The sequence below is a fragment of the Schistocerca serialis genome, chromosome 3, assembly GCF_023864345.2.
Source record: "Schistocerca serialis cubense isolate TAMUIC-IGC-003099 chromosome 3, iqSchSeri2.2, whole genome shotgun sequence".
NCBI lineage: Eukaryota > Metazoa > Arthropoda > Insecta > Orthoptera > Acrididae > Schistocerca > Schistocerca serialis.
Genome location: NC_064640.1, coordinates 854620144 through 854647657, shown reverse-complemented (window position 1 = coordinate 854647657; position 27514 = coordinate 854620144). Strand labels below are relative to the sequence as shown.

The 27514-nt window shown below is 35.7% G+C and overlaps 1 protein-coding gene across 1 annotated transcript in view; it reads left to right on the top strand.

The window, feature by feature from the left end:
• The first annotated feature begins 348 nt into the window (after positions 1-348).
• Positions 349-27514, top strand: part of LOC126471269 (unconventional myosin-Va-like) — a 67266-nt gene continuing 40100 nt past the window's right edge. Inside the window, exons 1-5 of the mRNA XM_050099388.1 lie at positions 349-430; positions 1102-1291; positions 1377-1575; positions 5059-5152; positions 5673-5902. Coding sequence (XP_049955345.1) covers positions 349-430; positions 1102-1291; positions 1377-1575; positions 5059-5152; positions 5673-5902 — 795 coding nt within the window. The remainder of the gene's footprint in view (positions 431-1101; positions 1292-1376; positions 1576-5058; positions 5153-5672; positions 5903-27514) is intronic.

Below are 27514 nucleotides of genomic sequence, written 5' to 3'. Positions count from 1 at the left end.
TTGACATTTTTACAGCATGTTTGTTTAACAAATACTCTGTTGAGAAATACACTCCAATGTGGACACAGTTAAGAGACAATGTTCTTCATACTTATAGATCTGTGACAGACTCTGAGGTAATCTCAAGTATGCAATACTACAAAGACCACTGCATATTAAGGTACCTCAAATTGTACATAAAAAATGATAAGTGATATCATTACATAAAAATCTTTTTTGAGCCAGCAACATAAACTGAGCAGTGTTGAGTCAGTTTAATTCTGTTTTAAGTATCTGTTACCTCTGAGGCATCATTCTTGAGACACCTTTTATATGTCAATTTCAGAAAATCGAAGATTACATGCAAATATGACTAAACTTCAGCTATCATTCGATGATTGCTGTTCTAAGCAAACATTAGATGATGGTCCAGGGCGAGAAGAATTGCTAAGTAAGATCAAATTGTTCCTTCATCATAGTAAGGATCTTTCTTGCTGCTGTTGTTCCCAAATGGCCAAGTTCATGGTTTTCATTCTGAAAAACAGTTTTTTTTCCTCCATAGATGCTCTTTCTAATAATTGAGGACTTCCGTATGTGCAGGTTTTTACAAATACTGCCAGTTCTAGACAGATATAATTATTCTATCATACTACATGCTAAAGGTATAAAATTGCTATAACACTAAAACAAATATAATAGATATAATGATTGAGAATGTGTTCCTGATGTGCATTTTAAGTCTGTGCTTCCAAATACTCTAGGGATGGTAACTTGACAGTCACAGGTGACTGTTCAACAGCAGAACATCTGATTCTCTACACGACTGGTGTTATTTTGTTATACTTGAATTAGTATTAATTTCATTTATTTATTGTTGTTGTTGTGGTCTTCAGTCCTGAGACTGGTTTGATGCAGCTCTCCATGCTACTCTATCCTGTGCAAGCTTTTTCATCTCCCAGTACCTACTGCAACCTACATCCTTCTGAATCTGCTTAGTGTATTCATCTCTTGGTCTCCCTCTACGATTTTTACCCTCCACGCTGCCCTCCAATACTAAATTGGTGATCCCTTGATGCCTCAGAACATTTATTTATGACAGTTTATAAATTTGTTCTCATTCAGAGCAGTACATTCAGCTGCAACTTGAAGTTGACAGATGGCGAGAGGAATGCATTCAGTTACACAGTATTCTAGCAAAGCAAACTGAAGGTTTGGAGAATGTTGCTAGTATCAACTATGGAAGTCATGTACACTTAATAAATGAGGTTGTGGAGCTAGTACTGGCATTTGAAGCACAGAAGAAGATAAACAGGTATGTGCAAAAATGCAGTACCATATCTTATTTTTGTTAGTTAAGTCTGGGAATCATTAACTCTTTAAACTGTAAATTCATGTAGGCAGCTGGAAGACGAATTGCACCAAGAGAAAAATAAGTGGCAAGCAGAAAGAGAACAACTCCAACAAGGAAATGAGAAACTCAGAGAGGAGAATGATAATCAGCACAAGCTTTTGCCTCCAAGATTAACTAAAAGCCCACTAACTCAAACTGAGGCTTTTATGCAACATGAAATTATAAGAGTGACTTCAGAAAAGCTGGTGAATATTAATTCAGATCATATTAATGTTTAAAAACTTCATTAAAACAGCTTATAGCATGTACAGGATGTCTTAGGAGGAAACACACATGCATGAAGAGGTGATAATACAGACTGCTGTAATGGGGAAACAATGTATTATTCTATGCTTTCTTCTCAGTAACAAAACTTAACAATAGTAGAATGCATAGAGGACTGAGACCAAATCAGCAATAACAGTTGTAGTTTTGTGTGGTCTTTTTAAGAGTTCATAATTATGCCAATTTTTTAGATGTTTCCAGTTAGTCCCTTACTTAATGCTGAACTTCATGGCTAAGCACAAATACCATGCTGTTTTCTCTGTCAGGTACTAGTGGAAAATGTTTGTTGCTTTCATCTTGTGACCCAGCAGTGAAGTGTCCATTTCATTTTTCTTCTTTCTTTTTTTATTTTTTCTCTTTTTTTTCTTGTGTAGTTGACTGTGCTGAGTGCTTTTGCAGTGCAGTTTTTTCTGTCATTGCAGATTAGCATGGAATGAAAGTAAACTCTCACTTCACATACTTCATTCTTCAAATCAAATCCTTGGAGGGTGTTTGTAAAACTTTACATTCACATTTGATTGAGGAATAACCAACAGTACAAAATGCCCTCTCATAGTGACTGAGTGACACACTTTAGGGATGTTACCCCACCTCTCTTCTCTGCTTCCACCTTTTCCCTGCCTCATCCCCTTGTCCAGATTCCTGTGATGAAACTTTCTTCCATCACCACCATTAAAGCTGGTATCCTCTGGGTGAGCACCTACGCACTAACATGAGATAATTACCTTTATTATTCAATTAAGCAAAACTCTGAAAAATTGTCTTTCCAGCCAATAAAATTCATATTCTTGTTAATAAAAAAAACAGTTTATTTTCTATTGGAATCAATTTACACCTGCAGTTGTTACACAACTGATCTTTGGTCTTAATTTCTTCATGTTTGTTTTTTTTCTGTGAAAAATTTCATTCTCTCTTTGTCAAACTAGTATTTGTATACTATGCTACTCCTAATTTCCTATAAACCATATTATAATTTTATCACTACTTTCATAACTTTTTATTCTATTTTAATAACAGCTATTAAACCCCACTATATTACTAAAACAACAATCACCCTTATGGCTGCATTCATTACTATGCAATGATGGGTTTGAAACATTCCTTTTGTCCACATGTCAGAGCTTCTGTGGCATTGCATGCAATTCCATCCATGGCAGCAGTTGGAATGCACTACTCTTAGCAAAGACCAGTGTGCTACACAAATAATGTGATTTACTGCTCTGTAGATTTAATCTGAAGCATTATTAGTAGAACTGGATAACTTCTCGGCACTGCCACACTACCCAGTAAGTTGAAATAAGGGTTGTCAGCCTTGACTTGACCTGTGAGAGAGGGTTGAATTTCTCACTACTCCAGAGTCAATAATTGAAAGCCCTGTACTTACCAAACTACTTTCAGGACAGATTCAGATATATGCGCTCTGGACTGGAAAATGATAAATGCTGTCAGTTGAATACATCACTTCCAGCTGGCTACTGGCAGCTGTTGTCAATAATAACTAAAAAGGAAGTTCAAAGTCAATGTAAATGGAGAAAGAATCACACAAAGACATTACTCTAAAAATTTCTATCGAAGCTAAACATTCCCACATTGATCTCACTGTCTCAAACACTACTTTCCAGCTAACTAATGTCACTCCAATCTGATGGAAGGGCTGTGCTTACCTGAGAAATGTACTTGCACTTAAAAACACACTTTCCTGGAGCACTGAAAAGTTCAAACTGAAATCCATACTCCTTCTGAGTCTGTTTCCTGTAGTATGAGAAGTAACTTGGTTTATCATGAAGCTCTGCAGCTGGAAACTGGCTGAGGCAACTAAGATAATGGACAGGACTAGTGCACATGAGTTGCTGAGAAACAATATGTTAAAAGTTGAACAACAGCAATGCACATTCACCCAACCTCATCACGATTCCACATAATGGTCACTCACCTTCATTCCTATGTCAGTGGCATTCTTTCGTGAAGAGTAGAGTTGACTGGAACTGATGCTAAATTAACTTTCACATCTACTTTGCAGAATGTGGCAATAAGGCGTGTGTGAATATGTAAGTTATTAGATTACCAGTACATTTTTATTAGGTTAACAGCAACTTGATATGAAATATTCTTTACGCAGAAATAAAATGTTGTAATGTCAACATATCTGTAATGGTTTCACTTCTCACACAGGCATGTTGGAAGATATACATGTGTTACGAAAATTGTCATGAACATTAGATTGATTATGGAAATTTTGATTGAAAGCATTATATTTACAATGATATGTGTTGCAGACATGTTGACTGTGTTGGGTACTAATCAAAGACTCAACTGGCTGTCATTTACCCTGTGCCAAGCTGCAGCTCATCTGAGAAAACTTTGCTGATACCATGAATAATTATGTAAATTCCAGTTGTTATATTTTAAAATATTATTATCCAATTTATTGCTGTTTTTGTAATGAGTTAGCAGTTCATTGCCACTATATGCAAGCAGTATAGTGAAACTTCCTGACAGGCACACACTCCGCTGCAGAGTGAAAATCTTATTCTGAAAGCAGTTTAGTTTCTCCCAGTATTGCATCATCTGCTTCATTTCTTTGATTATGGTATACAATCTACTGGTTTCAGCATAGAAAAATCTTGGCAACTTTGCATCTGTCATTTAGCTGCAGATTTCATGCTCATAATGCAGTAAAGAACTGAGCCAGAAATGTTAAAGCATTGTACTCCTTTACATTACTTACTGAATGCTTCCTCTCAGGATACTCTTGGTACACCCAGAGTTACAGATTTCACCCTCCTGATATGACTATAAGATTGTAAATGCTGTGATCATCTTCTGTGGCTTCCCAACCTGTTTAATATATCCTTGAACTATGAAGTCCCTATTTTAAGAATGCTGATGAACTGTATTTAGTTTCTTGTGTTTTGTTAAACTTCACCCAATGTACATGGACCAATAATTACAAATGATTTGTGAGGAAATAAGTATAAGGTTTAATTGACAGAGATACAATGAATATATCTTATGATTTTTTGTGGCCAGAGAATGTGACTCCTGAGGATAAGCTTTCATGATACCTTCTCACTAGATAATAAGGAACTGTACATAAATCCTGCACATCCATCATTATTGAAAAAATCAGTATGGTCCAAGGAGAAATGCAAGATCTTTTTCATCTAACATCATCACTGGAATTTTTCTTGTAATGGTTTGCAAATAGATGCAATTTGTAGTGCAATCATTTCCCCAGCAGTTTTATAATTAATCCCACATTTATTATTCTTTGTTATTTTTTCCCAATCCATTGCCTGCAAATACAATTTTGTTTCCTTATACTTTTACCACAATCAGTGCAAATGGCAAAATACATTTTGGATATATTAATTATTTCTAAATGTGTTGTGTACAAATTCCAGGTCCTTCAAGATAAACTAGATTTAGCTAAAGAGGAACTTTCACAATGCAAGAACAGCTTAAAATTGCAAACTGAAGTGCTGAAGGATGCTGGGTGTAAGTATATTTTGAAGACCAATAAACAGGATGTTAAAATTATTCCATATTTTGAGAGGTGCTGTTATAATGATTGTGTAACTGCTTCAGAAACAATATTACATTTTTTCCCCTAGTGTTTTCCAGCAAATTAGATAACAATGCAGAAACAGCTGAAAACTCAATAGAGGAAGTGCTAGTGAAGAGGCAAGGTCAAAGGAATAACAGAAGAGGGATAAGAAAGAAGGAAAAACATTACTAAGGAATTTTTGAGTTTCACAAAGAGGATATTAGACATATTGTTAGGCATGTGATACTTGGTCAGTATATATCCCTGAATAATTTTTCATTATGTTCACTCATGTGTTCTCTTTATTGAAGTTCTTCCATTGTTTATGAATTTACATTCTTTTAAATGCAGAATTAAAGCCACATATTGCTGTAACATTACTGTCAGGATTGCCTGCATACATTTTGTTCATGTGCATTAGTGATGCCGACTGTCAAAATGATTATGAGAAAGTATGATTACTCCTGACAGCAACTATCTACACCATCGAAAAAGTTACTAAGAAAGGCCATGATGATATTGATATAATGGTTTTGTGGCTTTCAAATACTGTGAGACTTCTGCATAATCTGAAACAGTATAGTGGAGACAAAACATTCCAAACTGAAAACACATCACTACAGAATGAACAGTGTCTACAGAATTTTGATCTCACTGAATACAGAGAAGTTCTTTCAGATAGAGCTGTAGAAATCTACCAGGTATGCCTTATATTTACTGCAATTTTGTAGCTGTTGTACAAACAACAGATTCCAGATGATGATGATAATTGGTGGTGGTAATGTAATCAATAGACAAGACTTGCTGCATCGACTGCAGTCAAGAAGTGTAGCATGGCCTCCAATTGCTTCTAAAAAATACTCTGTGGAATTTCTCATTTCTCAGTCCTAAGACTACCTGCGCACCAATTTCTACTTTCTTCTGAAACTCGTAAGTCCAACCATTCAATACATCTCATTATGGCTTGTTGCTATGAACCCACTGAAGAAATTTTCACTCTTGCTTATCAACACCTATAGTCTACTGCTTCCAGCCTAAAACACTACACCAGAGGTACTAATTACTTCTTCCATCAATTCTCAACATGTTAATCACTGTGTCATCTCCATCTGCACTGTTATACAAAGAGTAACTCCCCACTAATTCACCATAATTCTCCCTCAACAATCCTCTTACCCAACTTAATCCCTAATTTCTACACATTGAGAGATGACTGTCAAGAGAAGCAGTCATCAGCTGAGTTCTGTGATTCTCAGAAAATCGTTTTGGAACACAATGAGCACAGAACTCGTGATAGCCTAATCATTTGGACGTGATCCCATACAAAATGCTCGAAGAAGTCTGTAAAAAGTTATGGCAGTGGAGATATGACAAAACTGATAGTTTTCATGAATTTCTTTAGTGATTTTCCTGCACCAGTTTGTTGCTGACTACTGATGGCAGTGTGGCTGGTGATCATGTTTTAACATGCTACAGCTAACTGTAAACATTGCACTAAAATTATACCATTTCTCATAAAATGTGTGCTGGTATGCAAATAAAATGGACGAAAAAATGTTTTGTTGTGCTCTCCATATGATAACCAGAAACAAGTGTCAAGTGCTGAAATGGTCATCCACACTATGCTCAACTCAAAAAAGCAATAAAACTGTCTGTTTTGATTGCACATGCTCTGGTGTGACATTATCCCTGGTGGCACTAAGGGCATGATGTCATTCACAAGTCAGTATTTTTCTTTGAAGATGTCTGTAAGGTGATGTGAAAGCAATATGGTAAATTCAGTATATGTTCTACTGAAGAGGCCCTTTTCCAGTAGATTTTTGGAGAAGAAAGGAAGAATTAGAGTTAGGTACACCTATTCCAAATTTAAATCCTAACAAATCTGGATCGAACTGTGTGAGTAGAAATGGGTGGATGCCCCTTTGAACTTACTATCATATGTCACCTGCATGGGCCATAAAAAATGTAAAGTTCTCTCTAATAATTTGTGAGTAAAGTATGAGGGATTTGTGAGCAATACTTGACATATAAGTGCCATGGTGCACTGTTCAAGCATACCAGCTGGCAGTTTGTCAGCTCACATTTGATTCTTGCTGCTCTGTGCTTCTTTTCCCCCATCATAATGTTAAAGTTTCAATTATAAAATTTTAAATATATTTAAACAGTTAAATTTATATTGGTAAAATTAATATATTCAATTTAGTTAAGATTACTACACTTGTAAGTCAAAAGGTTGTAGGTGGTGGTAAAAAAGTGAGTATATGAGGAGATTTAGTATGAAAGTGTATGAAGAGCATTGGATTTGTGTTTGTGATGTGTACAGTGTGTTATTTGCTTTCCATGTTCGTTATTCATGAACAGTAATGCATGGGGTAGAAGGGGTGAAAGATCTAGGACATCAATGCATTAACAAAAAAGAAACAATGGAAATCATAAACATATAGGGTGGGCAGCAATCTGTTTATTTACTGATAATAATGTGATGTACAGGAACTTTTCACTGTTGTGTGACTGTAATGGGATACAAGATGCCTTAGACAAGATATCTACTTAAGATACAATATTGCACTGCTTGTTTTCGTAAGAGGTGTGATGCAGTGGTCCTCTGGACATACATACATGTCAGTCAGACCACTACATTGTACTTCTGAACAACACAGGCACTGCAATATCTTATTTAACTACCAACACTGGGCAAGTGACTTTCAATTCAAATGTCTCCCCTGTATGGGAATAGACATAATGGATTTACTAGTGTTGGTTATAGACACATGGTTAACAACATATAGAAGATCGAGTCTGCCCATGAGGCATGCTTGGGTAGCTTAATGGTAAGATGACCTCTTGCAATAAGCAGAAAATCAGGGTTCAAATCCCAGCCCAGCACAAATTTTCATTATCATCATTCCATTATAGGGTTGCTTGTTGTCCATATTTCAACTACAAATTTATTTGAAGATTCCTAGTTGTCATGAATGGCAGCTAGCTCTTCATGTACAAAAATGTAAGTTAATGTGGATGAGTAGGGAAAGAAATTTGTTCTGTAACAGCATTAGTAGTGTGCCACTTGGCACAGTAAAATCATTTAAACATGTGAATGTAATGTTGCAAAGCAATATGAAATGGAATGTGCATGTGAGGATTGTGGTTGTGAAGGTGGATGATAACCAGTTTTGTGGTTACCTGTAAAGCAGATGTCATATAGGATACTAGTGATCTATTCTCGAATATTGATTGAGTATTTTGGATCTGCAGCAGATCATATTAAAGGAAGACATTGAAGCAGTTCAGAGGTGTGTTGCTAGACTTGTTAGCAGTTGGTTTGAACAACACACGAGTATTATGGAGATACTTCAGCGACTCAAATGGGAAGACGATGTTCTTGAGGACAACTATTGAGAAAATTTAGAGAAATGGTATTTGACTCTAACTAGAGAATGATTCTACTGCCACCAAATATACTTTCCATATAAGTACCAAGAAGATAAGACATGAGAAATTAGGGCCCACACAAAGGTGGACAGTCATTTCTCCCGTGCTATATTTTGAGTGTAGCAGGAAAGGGAATGACTACCACTGGTAAAGGCTACACTCTGCCATGCATCATGTGGTCAACTGCCAAGTATCTACGTAGATGTAGATAAAAATATCATACATGAGCTTAGTTCATTATGTAAGGCTAATATCACAACAGTATTAAGTCAATCCTGTCATGACGATACAGTAAAAAAAAAATCTGTTTATATTTGTAGTATTGTAGCACATCGGTAAAATTTTGCATGAGCCACCAGTGTTAGATGGACAGCAATTTTTGTCATCATCATCATCATCATCATCACAATAGAACAATTATGAAAATATATATTCACATAAACAAAGATTTCTTCATACTGTTGATGGTCTTGATTTTTTAGGAGTGGACAGAGCTCCAAGGATATTTCCAACAACATTTTTCAGTGTATAAAATTCAGAATCCAATGTTCCCTAACCACATATGTGAAATATTTCATGAGAAAATTCCAAGATAAACAAGGCTTTCAGAATCTGCATTTCAAAAAGAAACCAGAGAAACATAAAAATGACTTCTTAACTGATTTGAAGTTTGAGTGAAAAGAATACTTGGCAAACCCTTAGGCAAAAGTTAAAATACTAACTCATCTTTAAAAAAGTAAATAAATAAATTTGAATTTTGTATAACTACTAATTAGCAATATTAAAGAAAAATACTTACACTAAGACAAAAACTGTAAAGCAAATATTAACGCATTAGGGGCAACAAGACTAAAACTAACACTCAGCAATCTGTAAATTTTAACTTGGATGCAGAAAATACTAAGATAAATGATTTGTTTTCTTATTCAATTGACTTCCTAAAGTTACTAAATTTTTTGAAAAGTTAATACTATTTTGAAAACAGTCTTTTCTGTTACTTTCATCATAACTGTAAAATACTATATCATTTGCACTATTGTAGATTACTATACCAATTTTGCTACCGAAAAATGCGATACCATATCTTAGAAACAAGTCCTCTGTACCTTTTTGGCACTACCATGGCTACAGTACTATTTTACATTGTCAGTAGTTCATGAAATACTGTGTGCAGCATAGACACTACTAAAACGTCAAGGCATTTGTTAAAGTTCTGTGTGCTACATAAGCACTACTCAGTTCCAGGATACTAGATTATGTGTATAGTAGTTCAAATACAAGTCCGGTGTGCTAACATGGCACAGCTTCAATTCGGGATACCACATGGTAAAATCTAGCACTTAACTAAAAGTTCTTTATGACAATTTAAGTCCAAGTCCAGTTGAGGGTACCATGTAGTGTGTTTAAACACACAGCCCAGTTCACTATCAGTTTGGTTCAACTCGTGAGTGAGGATAATATACAACATCAATGAAATAACATATTTATTAACACTATGGTAAATGTCCATAGAACATGTCATATAACTAACACTGAAAGCATAAAAATGAAAATGTCCTCTCCATATCATGGTGTTGTCTGAAATTTACATACCATTTCTGGTTGAATATTCACTTAAAACCAGATTGAATTGGACAATGTCCACAAAGGTAATACACAAAATTATATACTGTACACAGATGATATTATGTATCAAATTTTGGGAAGCAAGTGCCCACAGATGTCAATAACTCGCCCGATATCTTTTACGCACTTCGATGACAAAAGGATTTGCTTGTTTTGTGTCATAGACATCTAAATAAAATTGCATGGTGCCTTCTGTTTACAAGTAGTTCAAAGACAAAGAATAGTATACATATATTACTAGTTATCAGACAGTATCTTCAAGGTATTTACAAAAATGATAGTGTTATGCAGTTTTTTTTATGCGGTGTGGGTATAGTATTCTATGGCAAAGTAGTCTTTGTACCTGATAGTATCATTCAAGAATCACTCCCATACTCGTAGTTGCTTACATAAATAACAAAACAGCAAAGAAAATATGTAACACCAGTTAGATATTTAAAAATCATTGTGTGGGATATGGTTGTGGTGAAACACTTTAAAAACTTAAAAACTAGAATTTCTGTACAAATAAATGTAGATCATAAGTCACTATTGGGTTCTAACACTTGGTGCACATCAAGCACAAAACAAATTCATTATAACTCTGCCATCTAGGGTAAAATGTTTCAAAAACTTAGTATATACCTCATCATGTTTTCAGAAAAGTAACTATATAACTCCCATCATTCATCAGATTTTCAGAAATAGTAATAGAACAGTTATATGTCTCAAGTATATAGTCTGATACAATAAGTAGTTCAATTTATAGAGCCTTTTGAATACTGAATACATCTACCCACAAGTGTTCAGATGTGTTTTCTTGACTTACCTTGTATGATTCAGTGTAAGTAAAAAGATTTCATAAGTTCAGAAATAAACATTTCTGACTTCTCATTATCTTTCATCAGTGTACAAGTATGTAGTGGTGTATAGGTATAGTTGTTAATTCCCTAAAAACATTCTCCAGCTTACTTCCTATTTTAAAGTGTCACATTCTTCACATTAATTACCAACAAGACACTTAATCACTTTCCAGTGCACAGATTACTGACATGTTGCCTAATTACAAAAGGTGTCACACTTCACATAGACCCAACCTTTCTGCATAAATTTAACTGAGTATTTACTTGCATCTGTTACTTCAGACCGAAAACAACTTGCTCTACAAACCTTGCTGACTATATGTGTCTTTCATAAACTTTCTCCATGGTAAGAAAAAGTTATGTTCCCTATCCAGTCCCTACCCAACATCATTCTCCTCATCACATAAGTAATACATAAATACTCCATTAAATACATCTAATATCTCCTCATTGTATAAACATAATAACTTTACCTATTATCCTCATAATATCACCTTATTACTCCACTAAATACTTAATAATACTTAAATACTACTTAATACTTAAATAATAATAATAATAATAATAATAATAATCCCCGTGGAGGCCCGGGAAAAGAATAGGCCTCTGGTATGTTGTACTGCCAGTTGTAAAAGGCGACGAAAAGAACAAACCACTAATAGGGCTAACCCCCCTTTTAGTGTGATTAGTTGGTTCAGGACAGAACTAATGAAGCCTCGGACAAGCGCTGTCATGGTCGGGGACGACGCTTGAACCCTATGCCTGTCCACAATGGTAATGACACTGCTAGCCACACGGAAAATGATTTAAATCCAAATAGAGGTGTTTTGCAGGACATGCTTCCTGCAACCACCCTAGAAAGAAAACAAAGACAGAGGATGAGATGGTCTGATGAAGTTAACCGACACCTCATGTTCTGTTATTACCAAGCAACAAACTTAGGAACCAACACAACTGGATACACATCACAAGTATACACAAAATTTATTACCAGATACCCAGAATTAAAATTTTTAACAGAACAATGACTAGCTGATCACATCCGTGTAATAATCAAAAATAACATGATACCCCAGTCAGAATTAGAAAACATCAAACAACAAGTACAACAAATACTGGGACAAAATAATATGCAATCAGAAGAAGAATAAAATACAGTAATGGACTCAAACATCCCAGAGCAAACAAATAAAGAACACCACGCATCAATTAAACAATCGGAGGAAAACGAAATCTTAAGACAGCCACCAGAACAAGCACAAATAGGACACGAAGTGACACACATGTTAGATATAGAAGAAAAATTTCAGCTGATATATACAGAATATAAAAACACAAACACAGACATTAGACCATTCTTGCATAGACCACCAAATAACCCGCAAGTCGAAACAACAATAACAACTATCAACACAATCATACACAACAAAATAAATGAAAATACAACTACGGAAGAGTTACAACTGCTGGTTTATATAGGAGCACTCACTACACTAAATATACACACTAGGCAGAGATCAGAACCAACCAACACACAGAAAAATCCCACAAAACCAGCATGGCAACACAGGCTACAGATCAGAATAGAAAAACTGAGAAAAGACATCGGACAGCTAACACAATTTATAAGAAATGAAATATCAGACAAAAAACAAAAAAGGTTAGGTAAAATCACACAACAAGAAGCGATAGAGCAATTAGATGGAAAGAAGCAAAAATTACAAGCATTGGCCAAATGACTTAGAAGATACAAAAAAAGTAAAAATAGAAGGAAACAAAACCAAACATTCAACACAAACCAAAAGAAATTTTACAAGACAATAGATAACACACACATTAACATAGACAGTCCACCAAACATAACAGACATGGAACACTTCTGGAGCAACATATGGTCAAACCCGGTACAACATAACAGACATGCACTGTGGATACAAGCAGAAACAGACACATACAAGATGATACCACAAATGCCTGAAGTGGTAATTTTGCAACATGAAGTCACCCGAGCAATTAATTCTATGCACAATTGAAAAGCCCCTGGAAAAGATAAAATAGCAAATTTCTGGCTAGAGAAGTTCACCTCAACACATTCACGTCTAACTAAATTATTTAACAGTTACATTGCAGAACCATACACATTCCCTGATACACTTACACATGGAATAACCTATCTGAAACCTAAAGATCGAGCAGACACAGCAAACCCAGCTAAATATCGCCCCATAACATGCCTACCAACAATATACAAAATATTAACTTCAGTCATTACACAGAAATTAATGACACATACAACACAGAACAAAATTATAAATGAAGAACAAAAAGGCTGTTGCAAAGGAGCGCGAGGATGTAAAGAGCAACTGATAATAGATGCAGAAGTGACATATCAAGCTAAAACTAAACAAAGGCCGCTACGCTATGCATACATTGATTACCATAAAGCTTTTGATAGTGTACCCCATTCATGGTTACTACAAATATTGGAAAAATACAGAGTAGATCCTAAATTGATACAGTTCCTAAACATAGTAATGAAAAATTGGAAAACCACACTTAATATCCAAACACATTCAAATAATATCACGTCACAGCCAATACAGATTAAGTGTGGAATATAGCAAGGAGATTCATTAAGTCCTTTCTGGTTCTGCCTTGCTCTGAACCCACTATCCAACATGCTAAACAACACAAATTATGGATACAATATTACTGGAACATACCAACACAAAATCACACATTTGCTATACATGGATGATCTAAAACTACTGACAGCAACAAATCAACAACTCAACCAATTACTAAAGATAACAGAACTATTCAGCAATGACATAAATATGGCTTTTGGAACAGACAAATGTAAGAAAAATAGCATAGTTAAGGGAAAACACACTAAACAGGAAGACTACATATTGGATAACCACAGCGACTGCATAGAAGCGATGGAAAAAACAGATGCCTATAAATATATAGGATACAGACAAAAAATAGGAATCGATAATACAAATATTAAAAAGAACTAAAAGAAAAATATAGACAAAGACTAACAAAAATACTGAAAACAGAATTGACAGCAAGAAACAAGACAAAAGCTATAAATACTTATGCTATACCAATATTGACCTACTCATTTGGAATAGTGAAATGGAGTAACACAGACCTAGATGCATTCAATACACTTACACGATCACAATGCCACAAATATAGAATACATCACATACATTCAGCAACAGAAAGATTCACATTAAGCAGAAAGGAAGGAGGAAGGGGATTTATCGACATTAAAAACCTACATTATGGACAGGTAGACAATTTAAGAAAATTCTTTCTAGAACGAGCAGAAACTAGCAAAATACACAAAGCAATCACTCATATAAATACATCGGCTACACCACTGCAATTTCATAACCACTCCTACAACCCTTTGGATCATATAACATCAACAGATATGAAGAAAGTAAATTGGAAAAAGGTTAACACTACATGGCAAGCACCCGTATCATCTAACACAGCCACACATCGATCAAGACGCATCCAACACATGGCTAACAAAAGGCAATATATACAGTGAGATGGAAGGATTCATGATTGCAATACAGGATCAAACAATAAACACCAGATATTACAGCAAGCATCTTATTAAAGATCCCAACACCACAACAGATAAATGCAGACTTTGCAAACAACAAATAGAGACAGTAGATCACATCACAAGTGGATGTACAATACTAGCAAATACAGAATACACCAGAACACATGACAATGTAGCCAAAGTAATACATCAGCAACTTGCCATACAACATAAACTAATAAAACAACATGTTCCCACATACTAGTATGCACCACAAAATGTACTGGGGAATGATGAATACAAATTATACTGGAACAGAACCATTATAACAGATAAAACACCACCACATAACAAAGCTGACTTCATACTCAACAATAAAAAGAAGTAATCAACACAACTAATCGAAATATCCATACCCAATACAACAAATATACAGAAGAAAACAGGAGAAAAAATTGAAAAATACATCCAACTGGCTGAGGAAGTCAAGGACGTGTGGCATCAGGATAAAGTTGACATTATACCAATTAAACTGTCAACTGCAGGAGTCATACCACACAGTATCCACCAGTACATCAACGCAATACAGCTACATCCAAACATATATATACAACCACAGAAATCTGTAATTATTGATACATGTTCAATTACCCAAAAGTTCCTAAATGCAATGTAACATATACTGTACAGTTAAAAGGAAGTGACGCTTGACCAAGGTCCGCGTCACTTTCCATTTTTGACCAGACATAACGTCTGAGAAAAGTAATAATAATAATAATAATAATAATAATGATAATAATCACCTGCAAAAAATTACCTGCTTCATCCTGCACAATAGATAAACTTCACAAAATAACGTAATGTAGTATAAGACATTAGATTAGATTTACTGTCATTCCTTTTGATTCGTAATGAGGAGGTCCTCCAGGATGTAGAACATGTCAGACGAACAATAATACATGACAAATACAGTATTTACAACTAAAACACATAAGCTAATGTACCTTCCAACGGTCCCAAGTGGAATGATTGTCATTTTTTTAATGAACACTATATAAAAGGATTATTTTACAACACTCATTTACTAAGGTCACATTAATACACAGAATTTAAAATTTTTAAAAAATGTTTATTTTATTTATAAGGTAATAAACATATAGCTACTACAGTACTTATTTACAGTGAACACATTATTGCACTGAAATGGTGCAGAAGTTTGATTGTAACACACACAAAAATCTGTTGGTTCGACTGAGAAATTCATCAATGGAGTAGGAGGAGTTGGCCACCAATAAATCCTTTAGGCTTCTCTTAAACTGAATTTCATTGGTTGTTATGTTTTTTATGGCTGTTGGCAAGTTATTGGAAATGTGTGTTCCTGAATAAGGCACACATTTTTTTACAAGAGTAAGTGACATCAAATCCTTGTGATGTTTATTCTTATTTCTAGAATTGATTCCATTAACTGTGCTGTTTTTTTGAAAAAGTGATATATTTTTAATGACAAATTTCATTATTGAATAAATATATTGGGAAGCAGTAGTTAATATCCCTAGTTCCCTAAACAGGCCTCTACAGGATGTTCTTGAGTTCATACCACATATAACTCTTATTGCACGTTGCTTTAGCTTGGCTTGATGAATTACCCCAAAAAATAATCCCATATGACATGATGGAGTGAAAGTAATCATAGTATGCCAGGTTTTTCATTTTTATATCTCCTATGTCTGACAGAATTCGCATTAAAAATAGAGATTTGGTTAGACACTTCTACAGTTCTGAAGTGTGCTCCTCCCAGTTGAATTTATTATCAAGTTGTTATCCTAAGAATTTAACACTGTCCACTTCTTCTGTCTGCTTGTCATCATCTATACACCATAATACTGTAATTTACTTAAAAGGATATTGTGATTTACACAGTCAAATGCCTCTGACAGATCACAAAATATACTAGTTACTTGCAATTTTTTGTCTAATGAATTAAGTACATTTTCACTGTAAGTGAAGATAGCCTTCTCAATATCAGAACCCTTTAGAAATCTGAACTGCAACTATGACAGTATGTTATTTGTGATAAGATTCCACTGATAAATGACTGGTTACATAGATAGCTTAATATGTTACTTAACTCAGATTCACATTCTTTAATTAACTGTGTTGATATTTCATCATACTTACCAGATGTTTTTGATTTTAAGGATTTTATGATGGACGTTGTATCGTATTGTATTGTGTGGAACTGGGAACCTAGAAATGATGGAGAGGCTTTATCCATGCCATAGCCCTCAGTGGTTTACAACAGATCATGAAACATTCTCACTTAGACCAACCTTTTCATGAATTAACTCACATAGGTGCACTTAAGAGAAGGCTACCAGAAATAATTGAAATGGGGTTACTCTATGGGCCAGATGATTCTGTAGACCAGTCCTGAAATATGTAGAAACGTTGGACAGGGTGTGTAACAGGTTTGGCCACCACAGTACAGATTCCAGGAGGCTTAACTGGAGTAATCACAATAATAATAGAAATTCAAATAATAATGACAGTTTTAACCAAGGACATAACAACAACATCCTGGCAAGGAATGACAGGAATCCAAATAATTTTAGAAATTATCAGGATGTAGCATCAAACCATGGGGACCAACAGTTTTATGAGAATAGAAATTCTGGGAACAGAAATGGTGATGGGAATTTTGAAAATAGTGGTGGAAAATGGACAAATAGTAACTAGTCCCACACACATGTGAGAGATAATGATAGTAGAGGTGATAGATTAAACTGAAACCCCCTCGGTTGGCAGAAACATTGGTGAACAGTCATTTTTGACAGTAAACAGTAACATAAAACCTATACACCACTGATTATGTAAAATTCAGAAAGTTAACAACTATTTGATTATTTTATGAGTACAAAAGTAATCAGAAGGATGTTTTTCTGTTTATAGGGAAAAAAGGTTTTTTGATTATAGCAAAAAGGTAAGGTAATGGAATTTTACAAAATGTACAAGTGTATCAAATTATTTTGAGTGCCCTGAGTAACCAGTAAACATGAAAGTGTAAAAGGATGTATAATGGCAGGAGTAATGAGATTAGTACACTGCATGTACACAATTTTTTGGGGAATATTGAGGAAGTATAGGGTATAAATAGGTATTAGTAGAAGAATACACCAGAGCTATTTAGCATCATGCACTAGCTTGTAAAGGGTTTGTATAATGTAATAAGTGAAAGTACAGTTGCCTAGTGAAGTGTATTTGAAAGTAATGAAGTGATTGTAGGGAGTGTTACCTTTCTGACCCTTAACCCTTATGTGGTCATGTGGCTTTTTGTAACGTTAATAGTCGCGTAGGGTGTTGCTAACACCCAAAATAATAGTGGCTATAATGACACTGATGTGCAGCATATCACTGATATGAATATGTTTACTTCACAAATGGCTATTTAGAATGTTATCTCCCAGTATATTAGCGTTTTATTTAATGTTACTTTAGTATTAAACTGGGTTATTTGAAACATATGCAATAATTCCCATTTTCTTACAATATTTTGTTTAATTATTTATTTCTGTTGTTCTTCATACTGTATTACAGGTGTAAGACATTATACTTATAATTAAAAATTTGTTCAGTCAATTCATACAAACATTTTATGAAATCAGTCACTATCACTGGCTGCAAGGAGTGCGTTATCATAGCACTTTTCCCACACATTTCTCATGTGCTTTACACTCATAACTTTCAAACGTCGAGCAAAGTGCAATTTAACTTTTATATCTTTACCCCGAGGACAAACTGTGCAGCACCTGGGCTTAAGTATCCTTTGCTCTGAAGGTGGTGCATTGTTGCTGTCTTCAATTCCTGCCATTTTTGTGGCTTTCTGTCTAACTTGTTTAGGCAGGGAGTGAGTGGCTGCTCTCTTACACACTATGGGATTTACTAATGACCTTCTGACATCACGTAAAAACATTCTTCGGGAAATCCTCTCATTGTTATTATTTGCATATATCATGAAGGCGTTATTGTAAGCATTGTCAATCATTCGAAAAAATAGGGCAAGTGACCAGCGTCTAGTTTTTCTTGAGGTTGAATAAGTAGCGCACATTTCATCTATTGTGTCCACACCTGATTTGGTCTTATTGTACATTGTTATAATTTCTTGTTTCTTTTCCTCTGCAGTATTAGTGTCAATGGCACAGTCATGATGCAAAGATGAAAGAAGAATAATGTTCTTGCTCTTCTTTGGCACATATGAAGCAATGGTGATATCCTTTCTGAATCCAAAAAGGCTGCTTCTAAGTTCATGACCTCTCGAGCAAACAAAGTCTGGAGGGATCTCCCTCTTATTCTTTCTAAAAGTTCCTACTATTGTATGTTTCTTTTTCAGGAGCTCTTCAGTCAGTGGTATGGAACAAAACCAGTTGTCTAGTGTCACATTGCGTCCTGTGCCTCCAATAGGCTGTACAAGTCTACTTACTATCTCCTTAGGCGAGTTTGACAGTGCAAAGGGACCCTCTGGCTGTTTCCCCAACATAGATTTCCATCCCCAAAGTATACCATGTTCTAGCGTCACATAAGGTGAAAATTTTCAAACTACATTTTGCAGGCTTGCTTGGTATATACTGTCGGAAACTGCATTTGCCTCTAAATGCAACCAGTTGTTCATCCACTGTTGTATATTCAGACAGTATAATTACTGACACAGATTGACATGAGTAATTCAAATACTTCTCTGAATGCAGCTAGGTGATAGAATTGGTTTGATCTACAGAAACTCTTTCATATCCCCATTCTGCTCCCTGTACATCGGACCATTTAAAAACTCACTCTTTATCTGTGCCTGTTCAGTGTCAGACCAAAACTTTTTCAAAAAACACTTTTTGAATTCATCTATGGATAAATTGCTACAGTCACATTGGATGGCCTATGACAGCCCTTCCCCTTCTAATGTTCTTTTAATAAACTTAATTTTTAATTCATCACTCAGACCAGGGAGAAAACTATCATGGCAATGTCATATAAAATCAACTGGATGGAAATGCTTGTCACCGAGGAAACATTTTAGTGGCATAGTAGGAAAGCTTGGGCGTCCTACATTGAAGAATTTTTTTAGATAAGCCCCATCTTGTTTTTTTGGTAATAGTGACATCACTATGTAAGTCTAACACATTTGAGTCTGTTATCTCAGATATTTTCTGAACTTTTTTTATCTATTTCTGAGGCAACACTGTCTATTTTTTCATTTTGCTTATTTATAAAGTTTACAGCTTGTTTACTAGTGTCTCCAACAGCATCTTTACATCTAACTTCAAAAGCACCTATCTCAGATCTGAGACCCTTGTCTACTTCCTATGGTTTTGTCTCTAATGATTGAATTTTGGATTCTTAAGCCTCTAACTTCCCCTCTACTTTTTTCACATGTTCATCTGTAGCTTTCACTTACGAAAAAACACCAACTAAGTCGTTTTTAATATCTGAAATTTGTGCATTAAGCTCTGCTCTAATGACATTACATTCTGAGACTATTGACTTTCAAGTTTTTCACAATTTTTCTCTGTCGATGACAGTTTTTTCACTAATTTTCTCTACCAATGACAGTTTTTCACTCTTTGTTTCATTGATGACATTAATGCAGTAAACATGTCTTGTAAATTTAACTGTTTCGGTTTTTCACTCGGCATTGTTTCACTTACGTGCAACTGTACTTGTTTCTCATGGTCTGGACTCAAATATAACACACTACTGTCTAAAAATTTCGATTCTGCATGGATTTCATTTAACTGTTTTGGTCAACTACTGCCTAATGCGTCCTGAAACATGCCTTTATTGGCTATGTCCTTTTTAAAGTCATTAGGTGAAGCTGGTAGCTTCAGCATATTTATTTCATTGTTCTGATCATGATCCATTTGTTGTAAATTTGTTCATAAATTATCAATGCTAGAAAAAATGCCAGGCAGAATGTCCACACAACATTGCACTGAGAAAGTACAAAAATAAATTTTTTAGTTGGTACTTACCTTATTATTGTCCTGGATTGGGTAGGTGGTGTCAACTTTCGTAATAATGTTTCAACCTTTTAAAACCATGTATGTCCATAGTGTTGTGTCATTCCAAAACTTCTCAACATGTACTATGTCAAACAATATTTGGTTTTAAATCATTACACTTTGCAACACAATTATATGCTTTTTGATCACCTGAAACATAAACACTATCAAAAATCCAAACGTATAAGTATCCTGGCCACAAGGGCACCACTTTAACGACCCCCTTTGTTATGCACATTGGATGACTGTTAATTGTAATAATTGTTCATTGAGTAGAAATACTGTTGGGCAGATCTAGTGGTAGATTTAAAGAAAAAATACTCTTCTTGTTTCCTTTTTTAAAGGATCTCCTTCAATCCGTTGCTTGAATTTCTTCTGTGTGGAAGCCAGGTTCTCTTTTAGGTCTGGAAACCCTATAGATTGACATGCTTCTTGAAATGACATAGACTACAAACTGATTCATATGTAGTTTTAAATTTTAATAGTCCTATATGCCTTGCTGACGTCAACTACAATGTTCACTCAGTGAAATACATTCCATTTGTCTGAAACTCCAGACAACTTTACATTTTTCCTTCCTTCCTTCCCGACAGACAACATACAACCAACTGGCACCCACTTCACATCATTTCATAGTACATCAGTAAAGATTTAGGCATACTAAGAGCAAAACAGAACATTAAATCAAGAATAATTTACAGAAAATGAAATTGACTCAGCAACACAATAGAACAATTATGATAATATATGTATTCACATGAACAAAGCTTTTTTTGTTTTTTGTAGTACAGTAATTTTTATGAAATTCTTTTATCACAGGGGTTAATTGTGTTAGCACGACATATTATACAGTCGGAGTTTAAAACATTTCAAATAAGATTGAAAAATGGATGAGATTGTAAATTTGAGAATATACATGGTCCAAATGGCTTATTGCACATTACAATGTGCACCACATTCATTCATAACATTCAGTTCCCATACAATAATTATTTTTAATGAATGTCAGTGACACTGAGATATTTATGCCACTAAAAGCAATGTTACTGAATGGCTTCCCACATCTGCCATGATTTTTAATTGCAATTCCCATTCTGAACAGTTACTATAGCAAACAAGAAGTTTGGTGTAACAGTATTTTAGATTGAAATTTGGAAGGTTCCCTTGTATATTAGATAAGAACTGTCATACTGAAAACTTCTCCACTTTTGAGAGAAGCTAGTACTGATAACGTCTCATTTGATGTATCATTGCAAATTTCAGTAGTGAATAACTATTATGAGCAGTGGACATGATTTTGCTGTGTTGCTCTGTATGAAATTGACAGCTACTGTCATGTAGTTCAATTGGGAATTTTGTTTGAAGTGGGTCCGATAACAAGTCATTGCCTTCAGATATCAGATGTGCCATTTGAGGCCTTTTATTTCTGTGGTCCTGGTATTTCATCAGTTCAAGAAGTTAAACTTTGCTGGATATTTGCTTAAAAAGTTGTAAATTTAAAAAAGAATAAGGTTTGACATGACATCCATATTGTCTCTAAAACATTTCTTTCTTTTTTTAATCTGAATGTGGAAAAAGACATGTTGTTGTTGTTGTTGTTGTTGTGGTCTTCAGTCCTGAGACTGGTTTGATGCAGCTCTCCATGCTACCCTATCCTGTGCAAGCTTCTTCATCTCCCAGTACTTACTGCAACCTACATCCTTCTGAATCTGCTTAGTGTATTCATCTCTTGGTCTCCCTCTATGATTTTTACCCTCCACAGTGCCCGCCAATGCTAAATTTGTGATCCTTTGATGCCTCAGAACATGTCCTACCAATTGGTCCCTTCTTCTTGTCAAGTTGTGCCACAAACTCCTCTTCTCCCCAATTCTATTCAATACCTCCTCATTAGTTATGTGATTTACCCATATAATCTTCAGCATTCTTCTGTAGCACCACATTTTGAAAGCTTCTATTCTCTTCTTGTCCAAACTATTTATCGTCCATGTTTCACTTCCATACATGGCTACACTCCATACAAATACTTTCAGAAACGACTTCCTGACACTTAAATCTATACTCGATGTTAACAAATTTCTCTTCTTCAGAAACTCTTTCCTTGCTATTGCCAGTCTACATTTTATATCCTCTCTACTTCATCCATCATTAGTTATTTTGATCCCCAAATAGCAAAACTCCTTTACTACTTTAAGTGTCTCATTTCCTAATCTAATTCCTTCACCATCACCTGATTTAATTTGACTACATTCCTTTATCCTCGTTTTGCTTTTGTCGATGTTCATCTTGTATCCTTGTTTCAAGACACTGTCCATTTCGTTCAACTGCTCTTCCAAGTCCTTTGCTGTCTCTGACAGAATTATAATGTCATCGGTGAACCTCAAAGTTTTTATTTCTTCCCCAAGGATTTTAATACCTACTCTGAATTTTTCTTTTGTTTCCTTTACTGCTTGCTCAATATACAGATTGAATAACATTGGGACACTGAACTCACATTTGGGAGGACGACGGTTCAATCCCACGTCCGGCCATCCTGATTTAGGCTTTCCGTGATTTCCCTAAAATCATTCCAGGCAAATGCTGGGATGGTTCCTTTGAAATGGCATGGCCGATTTCCTTCCCCATCCTTTCCTAATCTGATGAGACCGATGACCTCGCTGTTTGGTCTCTTCCCCCAGACAACCCAACCCAATAACATCAGGGAGAGGCTATAGCCCTGTCTCACTTCCTTTCCAACCACTGCTTCCCTTTCATGCCCCTCAACTCTTATAACTACCATCTGGTTTCTGTACAAATTGTAAATAGCCTATCGCTCCCTGTATTTTACCCCTGACACCTTCAGAATTTGAAAGAGAGTATTCCGGTCAACATTGTCAAAAGCTTTCTCTAAGTCTACAAATGCTAGAAACATAGGTTTGCCTTTCCTTAATCTTCCTTCTAAGATAATTCATAAGGTCAGTATTGCCTCACGTGTTCCAATATTTCTACGGAATCCAAAGTGATCTTCCCCGAGGTTGGTTTCTACCAGTTTTTCCATTCGTCTGTAAAGAATTCGTGTTAGTATTTTGCAGCTGTGACTTATTAAACTGAGAGTTCGGTAATTTTCACATCTGTCAACATCTGCTTTCTTTGGGGTTGGAATTATTATATTCTTCTTGAAGTCTGAGGGTATTTTGCCTGTCCCATACATCTTGCTCACCAAATGGTAGAACTTTGTCAGGACTGGCTTGTGAGGACTGGCTCTCCCAAGGCCATTAGTAGTTCTAATGGAATGTTGTCTACTTCCGGGGCCTTGTTTTGACTCAGGTCTTTCAGTGCTCTGTCAAACTCTTCATGGAGTATTGTATCTCCCATTTCATCTTCATCTACATTCTCTTCCATTTCCATAATACTGTCCTCAAGTACATCGCCCTTGTATAGACCCTCTATATACTCCTTCCACCTCTCTGCTTTCTCTTCTTTGCTTAGAACTGGGTTTCCATCTGAGCTCTTGATATTCATACAAGTGGTACTCTTTTCTCCAAAGGTCTCTTTAATTTTCCTGTAGGCGGTATCTGTTTTACACCTAGTGAGATAAGCCTCTACATCCTTACATTTGTCCTCTAGCCATCCTTGCTTAGCCATTTTGCGCTTCCTGTCGATCTCATTTTTGCCTGCTTCATTTACTGCATTTTTATATTTTCTCCTTTCACCAATTAAATACAAGGATTTATACTAGCCCTCGTCTTTTTCCTACTTAATCCTCTGCTGCCTTCACTACTTCATCCCTCAAAGCTACCCATTCGTCTTCTACTGTATTTCTTTCCCCCATTCCTGTCAATTGTTCCCTTATGCTCTCCCTGAAACTCTGTACAACCTCTGGTTTAGTCAGTTTATCCAGGTCCCATCTCCTTAAATTCCCACCTTTTTGCAGTTTCTTCAGTTTTAATCTACAGTTCATAACCAATAGATTGTGGTCAGAGGCCACATCTGCCACTGGAAATGTCTTACAATTTAAAACCTGGTTACTAAATCTCTGTCTTACCATTATATAATCTATCTGATGTCTTCTAGTATCTCCAGGATTCTTCCGTGTATACAACCTCCTTTTGTGATTCTTGAACCAAGTGTTAGCTATGATTAAGTTATGCTCTGTGCAAAATTCTACCAAGCAGCTTCCCCTTTCATTTCTTAGCACCAATCCATATTCACCTACTATGTTTCGTTCTCTCCCTTTTCCTACTCTCGAATTCCAGTCACCCATGACCATAAAATTTTCATCTCCCTTCACTACCTGAATAATTTCTTTTATTCATCATACATTTCATCAATTTCTTCATCATCTGCAGAGCTAGTTGGCATATAAACTTGTACTACTGTAGTAGGCGTGGACTTCGTGTCTATCTTGGCTACAATAATGTGTTCACTATGCTGTTTGTAGTAGCTTACCCACACTCCTATTTTCTTATTCATTATTAAACCTACTCCTGAATAACCCCTATTTATTTTGTATTTATAACCCTGTATTCACCTGACCAAAAGTCTTGTTCCTCCTGCCACCAAACTTCACCAGTTCCCACTATATCTAACTTTAACCTACCCATTTCCCTTTTTAAATTCTCTAACCTACCTGCCCGATTAAGGGATCTGACATTCCATGCTCCGATCCGTAGAACGCCAGTTTTCTTTCTCCTGATAACGACATCCTCCTGAGTAGTCCCCGCCCGGAGATCCGAATGGGGGACTATTTTACCTCCGGAATATTTTATCCAAGAGGATGCCATCATCATTTAACCATACAGTAAAGCTGCAGAGACATATGCAGGAATAATTTTAAAGGAGGCATATAATGGGGCCATTGCCATGTGGCTTGAAAGGATATATAGCTGTAACTGACGAAAGAAGGTACCACACTCTGAAAATGGCATATTAGTAAAACACTACTAACAATCTCTTGATACTGCCATTACTGATTTTGGCTTACAGTTAATTCATGAAGAAGGAATTCATATATGTATGTATTATCATACTGTGATTCATCAGTTAAGCACTAAGAAATAACCACTAACACAACAATAATTTTTTATAATTTTGAGATGCTGAATGTATTATGTTGCACATAAAGAGCTATTATCATTACTTGTTGGGCAATATGTGTCTGCTGGAATGACTGTGAATCAAAGGAAAGAGAAGAGAAAATGATATGGGAAGAGCCATGCTGCTACGGGATACTATATTAACACTTCGCTGGCTGCACATATCGTACAAATTGATCCCGACAGTGATAATTCAGATTACTTGGCTTGTCACTGGCCATTCTTGACATTATTAGGAGATATCATCACTAGTTTTTGTAAGTTCTCAATCCTGTTCCCCTACTTACATGAAATTTCGAAGATATACATATGTAAATAAATACAAAATTTGTTTGTTTCAAATGTTTGTTCATTCAAACTTTTTGGAAAAATAATCAATTACGAGTTGCACTTTGAAAAGCTGGTAAGCATTATCCAGTTTATTTTGCTGTCAGAAAAATGTAAAAATGATAATATTTGTTTGAATCGCCTGCAGGACAGCGCTTTGTCAAATATCGGTGTGTGTAGCAACGGATTCGTTGACCAATAATCATCAATCCTTGGTTTTTTTTTTTTTTTTTTTTTTACAGTTTCCATAAGGATAGCCAGCCCAAATCACTTTCTAAGTTCGGGTCCTCTAACGTGCGTATGCGCAGACACACGTGCGCACACACACACACACACACACACACACACACACACACACACACACTCTCTCTCTCTCTCTCTCTCTCTCTCTCTCTCTCTCTCTCTCTCTCTCTCTATTTCAATACACGAACACTATCCCAATAGCTTGAAGTGCATATAGGAATCTCTGTTATATTCCAAAGAATGATTGGTGTCAAGACAATGTCCTGCAGTGGCAGATTTACTTGGCTGTTGTAAGCGTGCATGCCATTTATGCTCAGAACATTGGCCTTTCACAGTCCTGATAGTCTGACCAATATATGACATGAAACAGCTGCAAGGAATACAGTAGACAACCACCTTACGTGAACCAAGATCATCCTTTATGTTACCTAAAAGGACCCCAATTTTAAATGGTTATTAAAACACACACATCACATTGTATTTCCACAGAATATGACCAATCCTGTTTGAAATGCTTCCTGTGTAAGGCCAAAAAGCCGTAGAATTTGGTACCACCTCAGTATTATCATGGCTCACACAGTGCATAGTTGGTCAAGAGTGCAACATATGTCTTATCTCTCTTTCACTACAACCATTCCGACAAAAGGTGACTTCAAGATGGACTAACTCTGCTGACAAACTCTCAGGGCCCAGGATGACATGGGCCCTGTGAACCAAGGTTTGAAGTACCCCTTCATGTTAAGCTGTATGGTGAAAACTATTAGCCTGCAGATACAAGTTAGTGTAAGTAGGCTTCCTATAATTGGCATGTCCCAACGCACAGTCCACCTTCCTCCTAACCACCACATCAAAGAATGGAAGACAGCCATCCTTTTCCACCACTGTTGTGAAGTGAATATTGAGGTGGGTTGAATTCAGGTGTTCTAGAAAGTCATTCAAATTCTCACTGCCATTAGGCCAAACAACAAAAGAATCTTCTACATATCTGAAAAAAAACATGCAGTTTTCAAAGCCGTAGACTCCAAGGTAAGTTCTTCAAAATCTTCCATAAACAAGCTGGCAATGATAAGTGACAACTCCATCTGTCTGCTCATAGTACTGCTCATTGAATAAAAAGGAAGTGAGTTAACACATGTTGAAATGGGTTCATTAA